General features: G+C 31.7%; 1 protein-coding gene across 1 annotated transcript; it reads left to right on the top strand.

The window, feature by feature from the left end:
* Positions 1-333: 333 nt before the first annotated feature.
* LOC140450701 (uncharacterized) lies at positions 334-1,690 on the top strand. The gene is given in 2 exon segments (XM_072544370.1): positions 334-1,241; positions 1,243-1,690. Coding segments are annotated over 2 exon segments (1,356 nt in total).
* The last annotated feature ends 17,446 nt before the right edge of the window (positions 1,691-19,136 follow it).

Below are 19,136 nucleotides of genomic sequence, written 5' to 3'. Positions count from 1 at the left end.
TTGTAATTATTTACTCCAATAATACCATAAAACCGGTAATCAAGACAAGTTTATATATATTAGATATAGCGGTAAAGCGGTAAAAGAACTATTTTTTGTTACACTTTTACTTTTAACCACGCTTATAAATGCGGTAATTATCTATATTTGGGATATATTGTTAGTTTTTGTAATTATTTACTCTAATAATACCATAAAACCGGTATTTCCAGTTTAAAACCGGTATTTCCAGTTTAAAACCGGTAATCAAAAAAAGTTTATATTTATACCCCACACTTCTTTCGTTATTGTTCATTTTCGTGTCGTACAGTCACCTAGCTTCAGTCAACAACCATGCAGTGTAACTCTTGTTTAAAAGTTTTATCCAAGAAAAGCAGTGTAAGTAGGCATAAACGGGAAAGTTGTCCGGAACGATTCAATGAAGGGAAAAAGGTGAAACTTAATGATGACCCAGATGTTGTTACATCCGCTAATAATTACAATTCAACCATTGTAGAAGCAACTCCCTTTAGATCTATTTTTCATCCAATTACCACTACATCCAATGTTATCGAATGTCAAGATTGTTATAAAAAAATTTCTGGGAGAGGACTAACAGGACATTTACGTAGTAATTCACACAAAAGTGTTATTAGTAATGATAGTGGGGTTGAGAAACTATCAAGTGCGTTTAAAAATCGTATCGGTAGTTACCGTCTTTCTAGCAACAAACATCATACTGATCACTTGGAATTTTTTAGTGAAATTGAAGGTAACGTTTTGAAGCTCCTACATAAGTATTTACATAAATTTAAAGTGTTAAAAGTTAATTTCGAACTTTACTCTATGTACACAATACCTGAAAAAGATACTTATGATTTAAAATCATTTAATACAAAAAATCAGATTATTACTATTTCTACTAATTTGAAACAAGCATATCAAGATTTTATTAGGGAGATATTACCCAAGGTTTCGGAAATACAAGAAAAGGAATCTGGATGGAGTCTTTTACAAATCCAATCATTAGAAGTTAACATTAATAAGTACAACCCTCTACGATCTTCTTCATATATCAGGTTACCACGACAAATCGAGATGAAGAAAGCAATTATTAATATAATGAATAAAGATGAAGCATGTTTTGGTTGGGCGGTAAACGCATCAATTTTTGACCCAACAGGTAAATCCAATCTTACTACTTCTTATCCGCATTATACTAGTCTTTTAAAGTTCCATAATATAGAATTCCCTATGAAACTCAGATATACCAAAATTTGAATTACTAAATAATATTTCGATTAACGTTTTTGGGATTAGTGAATGTTTTAAAAATAATATCACACAATTGGAAATCGTTGGACCGTTGTATCATACAAAATCTAAAAAAGCTACACATGTTAACTTATTACTTATTTTTGATGAGTACGGGAATAGTCATTATTGTTACATTAAAAATTTATCGCGGTTAATATCAAAACAAAAATCACACCATAATGGTCAGACTTTTCTATGTAATGGTTGCTTACAATTTTTCTCATCCTTAGAACGTCTTCGCAAACATGAAGACAACGATTGCAACTTTGTATATACTAAGCTTCCAACTACCAACATGATTCTCAATAAATATGGACATCTACAAAAAGAAAATATCTTACAGTTTTCCAACTTTTCAGAAACAAATGCAAGTTCCGTTTGTTATATATGCTGATTTTGAAAGTATACTGCAACCGATACAATATGCAACACCTTCTGATAATTCCTCGTTTACTGTCAAAACCTATCAGCATACACCATATTCATTCGGTTTTTATGTTAAATGTTATTTTGATGACAGTTTATTACAACTTATCATTTATCGCGGTGACAACGTGGTTGAAAAGTTTATTCAAAAACTAGAGGAAAAAGTTTACACTATTTATCATAAATATCTTAAACATATTAAACCTATGAAAAAACTCACACCAGAAGAGGAATTACAATTTTTTACTAGTAAGTGTTGTCACATTTGTGATAAACCGTTCGATATTAACGAAATTAAAGTTAGAGATCATTCACATCTAAAAGGGTTGTTTTCTGGCGCGGCTCATAACGCTTGTAATTTAAATTACAAATTACCTAAGTTCATACCTGTTTTCATGCATAATTTAACCAATTACGATTCGCATCTGTTTATAACAAAATTAGCTCAGAATAACGAAAAAATTGATGTTATTGCACAAACTAAAGAAAAATATATATCATTCACCAAACTACTTTTAGTTGATCGTGGTGATTTAGAGCGAAATATATATTTAAAATTAAGGTTTGTAGATTCTTTCAGATTTTTACCTCATTCACTGGATAATTTAAGTAAAACCCTAAATGATAATCAATGTCTAGAGTTACAAAAATATTGTCGATCAAATGAAGAGTTCGGATTGTTACGACAAAAAGGTGTTTTCCCTTATTCATACCTGGATAACTTTTCAAAACTTGGTGAGGTATCTTTACCCACACAAGAAGAATTTTTCGATATTTTAAAAGGTGAAGGCATTTCCGATGAAAAGTACTTACGAGCTAAGCGAGTTTGGGAAGTTTTTAATTGTAACACTTTAGGAGAGTACTCAGATGTTTATTTAAAATCAGATATTTTATTATTAGCTGATGTGTTCGAAAACTTTCGACATAATTGTTTATTTAACTATAAACTAGATCCTGCTCAATATTTAACAGCTCCATCACTTAGCCGGGATGCTATGTTGCGTAAAACTAATGTTCAGCTTGAATTATTGACGGATATAGACATGCTCCATTTTTTTAAAAAGGGTATACGTGGAGGTATAAGTCAGTGTAGCAATAGATTTGCTGCTGCAAATAATCAGTATTGTGGGAATTATGATTGTTCTAAACCTACTTCATATATTCTTTATTTAGATGCTACAAACCTTTATGGTTACGCTATGAGTCAATTCCTTCCGCATGGTGATTTTCGATGGTTAGATGATGTAGAAATCACTCATTTTGATTGTTTATCAGTCGATGATGAATCTCCAAAGGGGTATGTCTTAGAAGTTGATTTAGCTTATCCTGAAACATTACATGATTTCCATAACGACTTACCGTTTTGTCCTGAAAATCTAATTCCTCCTAATAGTAAAGATCCCAAGCTTGTATTAACGTTGTTACCGAAAAATAAATATATTATCCATTATAGAAATTTGAAACAGTGTACTGAACAAGGTTTAAAGGTGACTAAAATTCATCGAATTCTAGAATTTTCTCAATCATTGTGGTTAAAACCTTATATTGAATTAAACACAAATTTACGTAATTCTTCAAATAATGAATTTGATAAAAGTACATATAAAAATTACACAAACTCTATTTACGGGAAAACTATGGAAAACCTTGATAAGAGGGTTGATATTAAACTTTTATCCCACTCTGAAAACTTGCCTGGGAGCGTCGGTGCTGAAGGGTTTATTAGTATGCCGAATTTTCACTGTTTCAATATTTTCTGATAATTTAGTTGCAATTCAAATGAATATCCTAAAAATAATTTACGACAAACCGGTATATGTCGGTTTTTCAATTTTAGAAATATCCAAAATTCGTATTAATGATTTTTTTTACAATTACATTAAAGCTAAATATGTAGATAATGTCGCACTTTTGTATACCGAAACTGATTCATTAATTTTACACATTCAAACAGAAAACGTTTACCGCGATATCAAAGAAAACCTTCATTTATTTGATACATCCAATTACTCCGCCGATAATATCTTTAATATACCAAAAACACCATCAGTGGTTGGTAAATTAAAGGATGAGTTTAAAGGTAAACCAATTACAAATTTTTGTGGTACTGGTGCCAAAGCTTATTGTGTGACATTAAGTAACAATGATAACCTTAAAAAAGCTAAGGGAATTTCCAAAAACGTTATAAATAAATCTTTAACATTTGCGGATTATAAACAAGTAGTTGATAATACTAATGCAAAGATTTATCGTAAAATGTATACATTTAAGTCACATTTACATGAAATGTATACTGAATTAAAAAATAGGTTGCTTTAACTTCCCACGATGATAAGAGATATGTTATACCCGGAACTATTAACACATTAGCATGGGGTCATTACAAAATAGATACGTTTATACCTAACCAACAACAAAAAAATCTCGATTATTTAATCCAGCAAGCTAAACTACTTCTACCAGAAGCAGAAAATGATGGTGGGGATGAATTTTATGTAGATAGTTTTGAAATGGATTTTTTATCGTAGTGGGAGAGTTTGTTGGTGGGGTGTTTGTTTAATAACACGTTGTAGAGCTAATTCCTACAGTTCTTCTTCAGCTTTACTGCTAGTATTTACAATGTGGATGTGTTACGTTACCGAAATTGAAGTTACGGATTTAAAAAGTGGTGTTCAAAACTTACACCAACTTTTTTCAAATCTGGAGTTTGATGCTTCTCATGAAGCCGTTTATGGTGCAGTGCGTCCATCATCTTATTCTCCAGACTTTTGTAAAGAATTAGCTAAAAAATATGAAAAAGGTGCTGAAATCTGTGACTTGTATCTTAAAAACCAAATATGTTTATATGGATTTGTATCGTTACTAAAAGTTGTAAAGTTGGATGGTTATTTAATTCGAATAAAAGACTATCTTCCATCTGTTTTATACGAAAAAGAAGAAAATAACGAAGATGATACTTCCAGTAATGAAGTTATAGATAAAGACATTGATGGTATGGTTGAAGATGGTTCAAGTAAATCACAAACTTAATAATCTTATATTTAGACTTTATTGTATTAACGGTATAATGTATTTAATAAAAGCATTTCTGTACTAATAATAATTGTTTTATTTACGTATTTAGCATTTATTAATATGGTGTGAGTGTAAAATGCACCTTGTTTCCACCACATATTCTATATAATGAATTTATCCAAATAAAGCTACCGTGTTTGAAACACTATTGTACTTCACTATTCTGTTTCACTATTAACCTACTTCTTGTTTTTTTCCTTATTTTACCTTATAAAAATAAAGTTGTCTATTGCTAATTCTTGTTTTTACATACCTGACCTGTTTGACTTTCACTGATAATGTATATTTTTATCCTTTGTGTGTAACGTTCATTAAGCCCTTGACCGATCGTTGATCCCTTGACCAATCGTTGATCCCTTGACCGATCGTTGATCCCTTGACCGATCGTTGATCCCTTGACCGATCGTTGATCCCTTGACCGGTCGTTGATCTCTTGACCGATCGTTGATCGCTTGACCGGTCGTTGACCCCTTGACCGGTTATTGACCCCTTGACCGGTCTTTGACCCCTTGACCGGTCGTTGACCCCTTGACCTCGACCCTTCGTTGACCCCTTGACCGATCGTTGACCTCGTCAGTGGTGGGGGGTATGCGATGTGGTGGGGGGTATACAAAAGGGTAGGGGTCGGTGGTGGGGGTATACGAACGGTGCGGCTAGAACTCTCACCCCTTACCTCACCATTGGAGGGGGGTATAATAATGGTGGGGGTATACGAACGGTGCGGCTAGAACTCTCATTTGTCCTCTACTCGTGTCTATATACACTATGTCCCATGGTTTTGACGAAGTGTCCGATATCACAAATTCTTCGACATGTAATCTTTTTGGTTTATTAATTTCGCATTTATGGCAATGTTTAATATATTTACGTATGTCCTTTTCCATGTTCTTCCATCTGAATCTGGCTTTTAGTTTCTTTACAAGTCTATTATTTCCCACGTGACCTCCAAACATCGGGTGATTATGGTATTCTTCTATTATTCTCAGTTTTTCTTGGTCATCTTCTATGATTTCTGGTACTTCGCATATGTATATGTCTACATTTTTCAATATCTTATTTCCTTCGTTTATAAATTCATCAATTGTGCATAATTTAAAAATAATATCATTTACATATATTTTTGCTTTACTTATTGCATTCTCTACCGCTAGCTGATCAAGCTGTACCAACAATTGACCTAAATCAAAGTGATTAAATCCTGTGGTCATGCTCTTACTGCATTTGATTTTGTTTTTGACCCGAGTGCTCAGTCTTGGTGAGACTCGGTTTGCTCCAAAAGACAAAATTGGTAGTCTATGCGCCTCCATATTATTTAGTACCTTTCTTACTGTTTGCTTGTGAGTTTTATGCTGTAATTTAATTTCCTCTTCTGTCTCCCTGTACTCTGCTCTTTCCGCTTTCTTCTTTGATTGAGCTCTGGTTATAGCTCAATAGATAGATAGATAGAACGTTTATTGACCACTTTACATAAAGTTTGAAGTCCGTATAAAAAATACAATAAAAGATATAATAATGTAAACTTAAAATTAACTTAACCATATTGGCTAAAGTAATATACATATGTAAGTATTAGCAGAAGAATTAAAATTTAAAAATTTAAGATAAAAAAATCTCTAACCAAAAAAAAAAAAAACAAACCTAAACTGTCACAATAAAAAATCTTTGAAATATGGAAGTAACAAAAATGTGCAAATAATTAAGAATATTCCCGAATCGATGACTAAATAAACTAATACATAAAACTTAGTACATTTTAATAGCAATAATACAATGTGATATGTAGATAGTAAATCGACAGTATTCTGACCAAACTGGGTACACGTTATAAAGGTGTATTGAGGTATTCTGTCTTTGAGTAAAAACAATATGTTAAAAAATGCTTTCTGATCCTATTTTTAAACAGTGGTGGAGACAGAATTTTTATTTCGTTAGGCAGATAGTTATACAAGTGAATATCAATTGAATTCTTTGTGCTCTTTGATAGTCTGAATCGTTGTGACCTAATTAAATCCCTCGATCTTGTTAGATGATCATGTAATTGGGAGTTTATAGTAAACTTATTTTTATTATCGTGAATTTCCAACAGTGTTGCATACATATAAAGCGAAGGTAGAGGCATAATACCCATGTTCAAAAATAATGGTTTACAATGATCCCTTAAATCCGCTCCAGCAAGTATCCTCACCACCTTCTTTTGTAATTTAAATATTCTATCGGCATGACCAGAGTTGCCCCAAACAGCTATTCCATATTGTATATGACTATGAAACAATGAAAAGTAACACATTTTAAGGGTACTTTTAGGTACCAAATAAACCAGGTTACGCATTACAAATATTGTACTGGCGAGTTTAGAACTTAAGTTGTCTATATGGATGCCCCAATCTAAGTTGTCATCCATAAAAATCCCTAACAATTTGATGCTATATCCAAAAATGTGTCTTCGATCTGAACTGAAAGCTATATTTTGATTTTTATCCTCGTTTAGTTTTAGTTTATTATGTGTAAACCAGTTTTTAATTTTAAGCACATCGTTTCCTATTTTGTTATTTAAATTATATTGATTCTGGTCGGTACTAATAACGGTTGTATCATCTGCAAAACATATACACCTTAAGGGGTGGGTATAATGAAATATATCGTTGAGATATAGAAGAAAAAATGTAGGTCCTAATATAGACCCTTGGGGAACTCCATGTTCAACATTGTGAAAATTGGAGTAGTTATTATTTAAAAAAACGGCCTGTTTTCTGTTTATTAAATACGATCGAAATAAATTAAGAGCATTTCCCCTTATGCCATATTTGTGCATTTTGTCTAAAAGTAAAGTGTGTGAGACACAATCAAAAGCCTTAGATAAGTCACACAATGTTAAAGACACGAAGTGACCTCTCTCTAGGCCATCAACTACTTCCCTTACAATTTCCTGAATTGCTTGAGTAGTGCTGCATTTTTTTCTGAAACCATATTGATTACAATGAAGTATTTTGTACTTTTCTATGTACTCTATTAAGCGGTTATTCAAAATACTTTCAAAAATTTTACCAAGAATGGGAATAATAGAAATAGGGCGATAATTTTCAATTTCTTCTGGAGATCCTTTTTTGAGTAGCGGTAACACTTTTGTTACTTTTAATACATCGGGAAAGATTCCTTCGATAAGGCAAAGATTATAAAGTATGACCAGTTTATCAATAATAATATCCAGAGTTTCTATCACTAATTGTTTGTTTAAGAAGTAAAAATCAGTGCATTTTGAGTTTTTCAAGCTGTATAATGTATTCCTAACTTCAGTATCACTAACAGGTGTTAAAAACAACGAGTGGCAAGGGGAGTATATTCCCTTCAAAAAATTCATGGCATCATTTTCATCTGTCTCATCTAACGAGTTCAATATATTTCCCGCTACCGAAGTAAAGTAATTATTAAACTCGTTTGATGAAATATTACATGAAGTTACTTTTTTATTTTGAGTTTTATTCCTATGATAATTGATGACTTTCCAAGAATCTCGAGATATATTATCAGATTTTAAGAAAAACTGCTCATATGCCAGTTTTTTCTTTATTGATATTGTTAATTGATAGTGTTTTTTGAATTGATTATACAGAGTGTAATCACTAGTAAGGTTAGCAGTAATTTTTATCTTCGAAAGGTTTACTCGCATTTTCCTTAGTTCATCGTCAAACCAAGAAACAGGTGCCTCAAAATGAATTCTTGACTTTTTTACTGGAAAGCAAACTTCAGTTAATTTTACATGTGTCAATTATGAACTCAGCTAATTCCGTTGCTGTTATTGAATTGTTTATTAACGACCAATCCACAGATTTTAGTGATTGTTTTAACATTTGGGTGCCTTTACATGTTATGTGTCTTCTGAATATCCTATCATTGTCAATTTGATCAGATTTTATTTTTAAATTCAGGAATTGAGCACAATGATCAGCAAGGCATGGGTCTACAACACCACACCCAACTATTTCATTATCTATATTTGTTAAAATATTATCTAAACAACTTGCTGATGTAGCAGTGATTCTTGTAAATTCATCAATCCTCATAGTTAAACTAAAAGAAGAAATTAGATCGGAAAAATATTTTAATTCATTTGAAGTGCCTTTGAAATCAATATTGAAATCCCCAATTATAATTGTTTGAACATAATTATTAGAACAGAATATTAATAATTTTTCAAATAGGCCTAAGAAAATTTGGAAATCTGCGTTACCTGTTCTATACACTGATACTAGAATAGTTTTTATATCTATAATTTCCAAAGCACAAAATTCACCTTCATATTCACAAGATATATCATTTAAAGAAACTGGACGTGTAGATATTTTGCCATCGCAGAAAATAGCAACACCCCCATGTTCTCTACTTTTTCTACAGTAACAAGTTGATAAAAAGTATCTGTCAATTATCACTGTTGTTAATTCAGATTCTCTAAGCCAATGTTCAGAAAAGCACAAAATATTGTAAGTTTTATCTTTTAAAAAAATGTTAAGTTGATCAATTTTATTTAATAAACTTTGTGTATTTATATGAAAAATGCTTACCAAACTGGTTTGATCAGGATTTACTACCAACTTTTGTTTATCAGAACTTATCATATCACTTTCACAAAAACAGGTGTTTCCTATATTATTTTGCACTACCGCTGATTCTATTCGTACACTTTTATCTACATCTCTTGCGGCTTTCTGGGTGTTACGTGAAAAAAACGTTGTACGTGAGCTCCACATGGCCATATTTTAGGAGACATAGCTTCTTTAAAATTGTTATTAAAAATTGTAACTTTAAATGAACTGTAAATATCAGGATGCTTTGATTTTAGGGATTCTACCTCTACTTCGGGAAATGTAGTCTTCATAAGTTCCCTCATATTTTCCGCAGTCATATCGGGATCGACCCTGTATACATGTAGGTCAATCAACTTATGTACTCCCTTGATTTCTTTTCCATTTAATATCATTTCAGTGTTTTTTCCCACAACTAAATGCTTTCTTTTTTTCCTTCTATCTACTTCTGTCCATTCAGATTTTTCCTGGTTACTTTCACCTACGTATATGTACTCATTTAACTTTTGTTCTGTAGTTACTTGTAATATCGCTTCTGAAACATCTTTCTTTGTAACTTCACATTTCTGTGAAGAACTGGCAACAGTGCGATCTTTGTTCGCGTTGATGGGTTGACGAACTGATTTTGTTTCGACTGAATCCATAAGTGTGTCTTTGTTTATTACCTTATTTTGATGTATAAGTTGTTCTTGATTTTCGACAACATTTTTTTGCGAATTTAATTGTTTTAGTAAATCAATATGTTGACTCATAAGGTCAATTTTTCCGTATAGCTCTTTAATTAGGGTATCTTTTTGTCTAATTATATATTTGAATATGTTAATATCAATTACCTTATCATCTGTTATTAAGTTATCCATTGCTTCCAAAAATATTTGATCTTCAGGTTTCACTGGTAAACAACATTCAATCAACTCGTCATTTATAAACTTAACATTGTTACTCTTTCGAGCACAACTCACATGGATGCTAGCGTCACAATTTATGCACTTTACTCCATTTACTACAGTTTTTTTACACTTTTTACAACATTTATTTTGGAGAGACATTTCACACGTCTTTACACCTGCTTGCCGTGTTGCCGAATCCCAAAATATGATTGTTGTCTATGTATAAGTCTTTTAGCTGGTTCGTTGATATTCTCGAAAGGCTGTCTGCGTAATTATTTTTCCCTGTTATATACTCTATCTCAAAATCGTATTTTTCTAAATCTAATCTGATTCTCGTGAGTTTCTAGGTAGGTTCTGTCATCGAAAATAGGTGTGTTAGTGGTTTATGATCCGTTTTTATCAAGAATGTTGGTGCTCCATATAAATAACATTTGAAATGGTTGATTCCCAAATGGATTGCAAGTAATTCCTTAATTATTATAGGTTTGTTAAGCTCTCCTTTGTTGAAGCTTCGCGATGCGTAAGCTATTGGTAAATCTGTTCCGTCGTAGTTCTGACTTAAAATTGCTGAGCAGCTCGCATTTGATGCGTCTGTTTTTAGTATGAATTGTTTGTTGAAGTCTGAGTATTTGAGAATAGGTGGTTTTATCAAAGCTGATTTAAGTTTCTTAAATGATTCTTCACAATCTTGTGACCAAAAAAATTCTACTTCTTTTCTCGACAATCTGTTTATAGGTATGCATATCTCTGCAAAGTTCGGAATAAAACGTCTGTAGTAGTTACAAAATGCTACGAATCTTTTGGCTTCGTCCGCTGTCTTCGGTGTCAGGTATTTCTCTATTGTTGAATATTTCGCTTTATCTCGGTGATACTCCTTCTTGCGAAAGATCGTGTCCCAAATATGTAACTTCTTTTCTGAAAAATTGACATTTTGCTGGGTTTAGCTTCAAATTAAATTACCGACATATCTCAAATGTCTTTTTTAAGTTGTCTAAATGATGTTTTTCTGTTATTCCTATCACCACTATGTCATCCATATACAGAAATGCTTTCTCCGGTGTTAAACCTGTGAATGCTATTGACATCATTCTTGAAAAGCTATTTGGGCTTATATTTAGTCCAAAAGGTAGTCTGGTGAATTGGAATGCTCCTTTTTCCGTACTAAAAGATGTGTATTTCCTTGATGATTGTTCTAATGGTATCTGGTGAAACCCTGACATTAAGTCTATTACTGAGAACCATTTTGCTCTTCCTAGTTGGTCTAATATTGAGTCTATTCTTGGTAACGGAAATTTATCTGTGACTAGTTTCTTGTTTAGCTGTCTGAAATCTATACATAATCTCCATGCTTTGTTTCCATCTATAGCTTTTTTCGGTACTAGTACGACCGGTCTGTTGTATTCTCATGTCGATGGCTCGACAATTCCCTGGTCTATTAATTGTTGTACTTGTCTATTCAGTTCTTCTGTTTGTTAATGTGGTGTCCTATAATTCTTTATGTAAACTGGTGTGTGTTCCTTTACTCTCAATTTTTGTTCATAAAAGTTGTTGCATGTTAGCATATCATGTCTTAATGCAAATATATCTGCAAAATCTTCGCATAACGATACTAATTTATCTCGCGTGTATTCTGGAATATCTAGCTTTAATGTTTCTCTTAGTTCTTTCTTCCTGTCCTTGCTGTCGTTGATTAATCTGTATACTTTGAACAATTTCATGTCTAGTGTTTTGATTGTACCTGTCTCTATCGTAACAGTTTCGTAAGTTGTATTTAAAATTTTGATATATGGGTTATTTCCTGATATTATCGCTCTCGCTATGAATATTCCTGGTAGTATCTCCTGTTGTTCTACTAGTCTATTCGCCTTTAACGTTTGAAAATATTGAACTGTTCTGTAAACTTCACATCTGGGTGGTATTAAAATTGTGCTATCGTCTACAGTATCCAAAATATTCGTACTGATGTAATACTTTCTATCATTCTTGATGTGTATTTTTAAATTCGCGTAGTCTAATATGCATTAATAATTTGTGATAAAATCTCTTCCAATTATTCCGTCTGTTGGGATAGGAAAGTTGTTTTCTACCAATTGAAAGGTATGCCCAAAAAGATTGCTACTTACGTCTAGCGTAGTTTCGATTTCTCCCATTGTTTGCAGTTCTCCTCGGGTTACTCCTTTTATTCTCGCTTTTGTATTTGGTCTTACATGTTCTCGCATAGAGTCTTGTGTGCATTTAAGTATTGAAATATCCGCTCCTGTGTCTATAATAAATGTATTTACTCGTCCTAAGATTCCTGTTTTTATCCTTACGAAATTTGTTAGGTTTAAGTCGAAGTTGTAGATATAGTATTCTAATTCTGTCATCTGTTCCTCCGTCTTATATAAGAATTGGTTGTTCAAAACCCCAACTGTGGGTTTTCTGATTCGCGCTGACTATCTTCTATTTCTAATAATCGTATATTCTCATTGAATCCTCTTGAATATCCTCTATATGCTTGATTATTTAATTTTCTGAACCCTTTCTGTTCATGTGGACGGTGATCTCTTCTTAAATCGTTTTGTTGCGAGAAATTTGGTCTCCTCCACTGGTCATATCCATTGTAATATCCTCTTTTGTGCTGGAATTTTCCTCTTTTGTTAAAGTGGGTTCTATAGTTTAACACTCTTCCATGTGCGTTGTCTTCTGTTGTGTCTATTGATAAAAATTTTGACATTACCTCTTGTGGGGTTGTGAAGTTGCCTGCCTCTAATATCAGCTTGGCTTTATCTGTGCTGGCATTACGTTTCATCGTAGCCACTAATGCCTCCGTTGTATACTTCTTAGCCAACTCTCCTGGCATTCCCTCTGTTATGTATGCCACTTGTAATTGTTCGGCTAGTGCCTCAACCTCAGATGCGTACATAGCTGCATCCCTATGTCCTTGTTTCCTTTTTTCGAGTTTAGCTATCACCATTTTCGGCGTGTCACCTTTTAGTTCTCTCTTCAATGTTGCTTGTATATCTAAAATTGTATCTTCTGCGGTTATCAAATTTCTGGCTTTATTTGTTAATCTTGTTTTTATGAGGCTTACCGCTGTTTCCTCATGTCCTACTGCTATTTTCTGCAAAAGTTCAAGTGCGTCTAAGAAGGGTTGTAGTTTTCCTGTGGTTCCGTCGAATTCACTCAGTAAAATTTTGCTTGCAATATTTAAAAATTCGTTGATACTAAGAGCCATGGTTTCTTCTTGTTCTGTGTCGCTTTGATCTTCGTCTATATCTTTGTCAATCTGTTGAGTTATCAGATTAGGAACTAATATTCTGGAATTTATGGCTTGGAACGATCATATGACCTTGTCTCGATTTGTACTAAAGTATCTCTTACAAGTCTCTCTCTGAATATCAGTTAAGGCTTCCCGATTTTTGGTTATGAGGTGTACAAATCTATTATATGATTCAATTAATTGTGTCGTTATCTCAATCTTTACCTCCTTGCTTTTCGGTATCTCCTTTTTCAACACTCTTTTGCTCTGTTTGGTTATATCCTGCGTAATGGTCTCAAGTATTTTAACAAAATCTTCCCAACTGCTAGGAATTTAAAACGAAAACACAAATCCGATAGTCTTATGTAGTACGATAAGATTCAATAAGTAGTTACCTAGCCAAAAAAAAATATATTCATTCAGAAAAATAAGATCGTCAATTATCCGTTAAAATTCAATAAGTTAATAAATTAAAAATTATCCATACCCAAATATAAGCAAAGTTGTCATCAAAAGTCATAAAAATAATAATTAATAATCAATAAATGTTATAAATAATAATAATAGAATAATAATAGATTCAATAAAGAAATAATAAATAAAAAATCAACTGGCATATTATTATGCGTGTAAGGGAGTGCAATAAAAATAGATAATATGCAAACTCACCACTTAAACGTCTAAATTTGTTGTCGACCTCGCTGCTATGTCCCGGTGTATTCTCCGCTTCATATTTCTCCTATGCGCCTTCCATAATGACCATATTAACTTCAGTATCAGGACTGTGGTAATAACGTATAAATAGTACCTTTATTTCTTCGCTTGGCCTGATATCTTTGGTTTTGACTATGAAGTTGCTGTTGACGACTCCATTCTCTTGTAGCTCATCTTTGGATGATTTTCCTCCCATTCTAGGCCTCTTTGGATGAAGACTCCTGGTTTCTACCACTTCAGGATTGCCATATGGTAAATGCTGGGGTTGTTATATTTGATGACCATTTATTTAGAACACAACTTTACACTATTTTCTTAACATTACTTATTTTAATTATATTCAGTACTTAGTTGACGTTGCTGAGACTACTTCATAATTAATGATCGCGTTACATCAAGTTGCTATCTTGACGTTAATTTAGTGTGAGATAGTTTAGTGTTAGCCCTTAAGATAAAAGTCGTTGTCTCTTTTATAATAGACCTTGCAACAGTCAGCAGTCGTTCATTAGTGGGTCAAGTTTGTTTTACATAACCTACGACAAATTTGCGATTCATAATTCTGCCGACTTTACACATTCTAATCGAGGCCATTTTATTGATGTCCTCGATTCGAATTATTAAACATATTTTATATAAACAAATGCGAAATGTATTACACGTTCCTTTTAAACTTTATCTTTTTATGAATTGTAATATTTTAGGGATAATACCACACCCGACCTTCCCTGACTATTCGTTAAACTGATCTTAAGCTTATGCTTAAAAGAATGCAATTTTTTATTGGATCAGAAAAAAGCTAATAATATCAAAAATATATTTCGTTGATTTTAGTTTTTTAAAAGTAAAGTTTTTGTTGTTTAACTATATACCTTGTGGCAACTAAAAGATAAAAAATGCTCCAAACAGCAAGTTATGAAATAAAAAAATTTACTTTATGGAAGGGATATTTATATAATAAGATCACGGTACTTTGATACATTACTTACAGTTATCCATAAAAAGAAACATTTTAAAAGCCATATACAGCATAACATTGTAACACAGTATAACAAATGAATTATTGAGAATACCTAAGTCTAATAAAAATGTACATGCAAAATTTGCATATCATCTAGCCTCAAAAGCTTACAATTTATAACGCTTTACTATTTGGAAGATTAAAAACTATAAAAACTTTTCACTTCAATCTAAACTATGTATAAATGATATAAAAATTCTGAATTGATGATTTTACTTTTACTAAAACTAAAAAATCAATCATTTACGTATTAAAGTAATATATATATATATATATATATATATATATATATATATATATATATATATATATATATATATATATATATGTTACGAGCAATGCCCGAAATTGGACAATCCTAAGATTGTTCGGAAAATATTGTCCACTTCTAGCATTGTACCTCCAAACTGTACAATGTCCGAAATGGTCAAAATTAAAAATGACAATCGAAATGCTCATCGATTCGAATCGATTATTATTGACAGGCGACACACTAAATCAAAAATCGAACATTTTGGTTAATATTATGCAAAATATGTTTATATTTTCTATTTATATATATTTAAAGTTGTTCTTTTTCGAATCGGCAACGCCAAAATGCTGTGTGCAACTAAAATATAAATAATAATAGTCCAACTACAGAAATTGGTTTTCGTATCCCGAACTTTTAGGCCAACTCGCCAACATTATTAATTATTCCATGATGGTAATGGTAGAGATCTCAGAGAAATCTCTTCCTGGACTTTAGTAGTGAAGGGAAATTAACGGTTTTGTTAAAAATCATTAACGATTAAAAAATATGTTGAAGAAATTGTGTTCTACAATAAGTGATAATGGTATCAAAATGGTAGTGAAACATTTCAAAGATTCAAGAGATAGAATGAGAGAAAGAAAAAATATATAGAGTAAACAGGTGACATTAAAAATAGAAAACACAATGCCAATGTCAAATGAAGCAGTTAAAGTGGAGATACTTGGTTATGTACAACTGGACAATAATTAACAGTCTATGGGACATCTCATGAATCATCATCTAGTGTTTATCGAATTGTAAAATCCTCTGCATTTCACCTTTATAAAATCAGATTACTTCATTGATTAAACAAAGATAATCCTGATATTTAGCTTCAATTTTGTGAAGAATTTAGTGAAATTATAAGTAACAACCCATATCAATTATGTGTTTTTCCAACTAGTGTGCCTTTATGTTTAATGTTGAAGTTAAGCTATGTATTTGTCATCATTGGAGTGACAGTAAACAGGGTGTTGGATTAGCAAGTGTTCCAATAGATTGGCTGACCAGATCACTGGATATTTTGCCGTTGAACTTCTTTTTGTCAGGATACCTTAAATCAAAAGTATATACAACTTTTCTGCAGATCTTGCAGCATTGCAAAATAATGTCCAATGTAGATACCTGAAGTATGTGCAAATGTATAAAGAGGCTTTGAACATAGATTATATCATTGTATAGAGGTCATTTTGAACATTTTATTGGTTAATTTGGTGAAATTTTATATTTTTTTGTTATTACAGATATTCAACAAATAAATAGTTTAAAATAATTTCTAACAGTTATTTCATAAATTATAAAACAAAAGGTGTACTGTGTAGTTACCATTAAAATTATGGGTTACTAGACTAGACTTATATATCCAGATTCCAATAAAATTTGAAATGTTTTTATTTTAATTATGTAGTAGCTCTTGGTTTCTTATCCCTGCAACACCCTGTATATGTATATTAATGACTTGTTCCCAAATTTTCACATTGATATGATTAATGTTATTATCCTATACTTAGTTTATACATTTTTAAATGTCTTCTTTATTTTTACTTTGATAAAATGAAAGGCAGATATCGAGCACACTTTTCTTAATTTAATCTTGCCCAAGTACTTTCGCTATCTAAAGCATCATCAGGGGCATTTTGTCAATTTTGAGCTAGCCAAAAAGTGCAGAATGTAATAAACATAACATTGAACATAAAACCGTACAAACACTACACTAAACAAGGACAAACAGTTTAAAATTATTTAAAAATTGGTTAAAGCTACATTCTTGTTAGCAACAGGAGAGAGAATTCTCTCATTCTCTCTCCTGTTGCCACAAGAATGTAGCTTTAAATAATTTTAAACTGTTTGTCCTTGTTTAGTGTAGTGTTTGTACAGTTTTATGTTTATTACATTCTGCACTTGTTGGATAGCTCAAAATTGACGAAATGCCCCTGGTGATGCTTTAGATAGCAAAAGTACTTGGGCAAGATTAAATTAAGAAAAGTGTGCTCAATATCTGCCTTTCATTTTATCAAAGTTCATTTATTCGAGCATTCAACCTTTTATAAATTCTTTATTTTTGTAAACTGGCTTTAATTTGCTGTTTCTCCACTAATTTGGTATTTGTCCTGTTTTCATAATTTTTTTGAACAATCCTATGAGCTAATGTATTACACTTTCATCTAATGCCTTAGATGGTATCTAAAGATATTATCTAGATATTTCTGATTTCCTTTCTTCACTGTTTTTATGGCCTGTTTAACTTCTTCCCTTCTAATGTCAAGTACCATTGCCATGACAGTATCTAATTGTACTACTGCTGCTGTATCAGACACTACATTTAACAAGTTTTCAAAATATCATTTCCACCACTGCTTTATATTATTTTCTTGTGCTAGTATCTTATTATTATATAAAGTGAAGAAGAAATTAAAATATGCAGATTAAATTTATATATTCAATATCTGACATTCAATAACATATTATAAAATATGTTCATCGAAAAAAAAAACTATTGTGAGATAAATCAATGCATATTTTTAGGATGGTGTAAAGTTTGCACCAAGGAAATAGGATAGTGATGGATGCTGACAAATGTTATATAAAAATTCAGTAAAAATTAGGAAATCAGTGAAAGTAATGCACATTTTACCACATAAATGCTCCACTAGTATTGAATAAAATTAATCAATATAAAGGAAATAATGAAGTCTGAGAAATTCATAAAAGCTTTTAAATTTTCAATGCAAAACTGAAATAAAAATATGTACTATGAAATAAATTAACTAAAGACATAGCAAAATTGTAACTTTTAACAAAACTTCTTGTTCCACTTTAATAGTGGTTCAAAAACTGACAACAAATTGGTTATGGAGCATACATACCTAACACTATAAAAGTAAAAAATAACTTTAGTAAAATTGAATACTAATATATGCCATTATCCTATTAATTTATTATAAAATATAAATAAAAAAGAACTTTAACTTTTATTTTATTTATTTAATCAATCAAGTGAATAATGACACTTTAAGTTACATATAAGTCCATTTTTGCGGCAATGACATTTTCCATCTACACATTTCTTTTTACAATTGCATTTGATAAATCCTTGACCACCAAACCTTGATTGTTTCTTAACTATAGTTCTTAATGCCAATTTTGTATTTGGAACATCAGTATTAGACATAAACATTGCCTTGCAAGGAGCAATTTGGTTCCTTGAAAATAATTGTGGCAGGATACCACTTGAAGTTCCTACTTTGTAAAATCCATCAGTATTGTCTAAGACAACACCTAGGATATTTCTCTGGTCCCCTTTTCCCCTATCTAAAGAAGGCACTGGTACAATAACTGAATAGCCTCCATCAATAGGTGGAAATTTTTTTTCTGTATTGGCTTTCATCTTTTTTGCTTGCTTTTCTAAAGCAATAACTGCCAGATGTTTGTTTTTTGAAATACTACTTTTTATGGCAGAAATTTGGTTACATTCATCTACTTCAACAGTTGGCTGAGATTCAGGTGTAGATGTAGACTCAGGATCTTCTTGGCTTTCTTTTTCTAATATTAAATCAGGCATGGGACACAAGTCAATAAATTCTATATCTGGTGATGAGTCTTC

This window comes from Diabrotica undecimpunctata, chromosome 9 (assembly GCF_040954645.1).
Source record: "Diabrotica undecimpunctata isolate CICGRU chromosome 9, icDiaUnde3, whole genome shotgun sequence".
NCBI classification, from domain to species: domain Eukaryota; kingdom Metazoa; phylum Arthropoda; class Insecta; order Coleoptera; family Chrysomelidae; genus Diabrotica; species Diabrotica undecimpunctata.
This window is presented reverse-complemented; position numbering and strand designations above follow the sequence as displayed.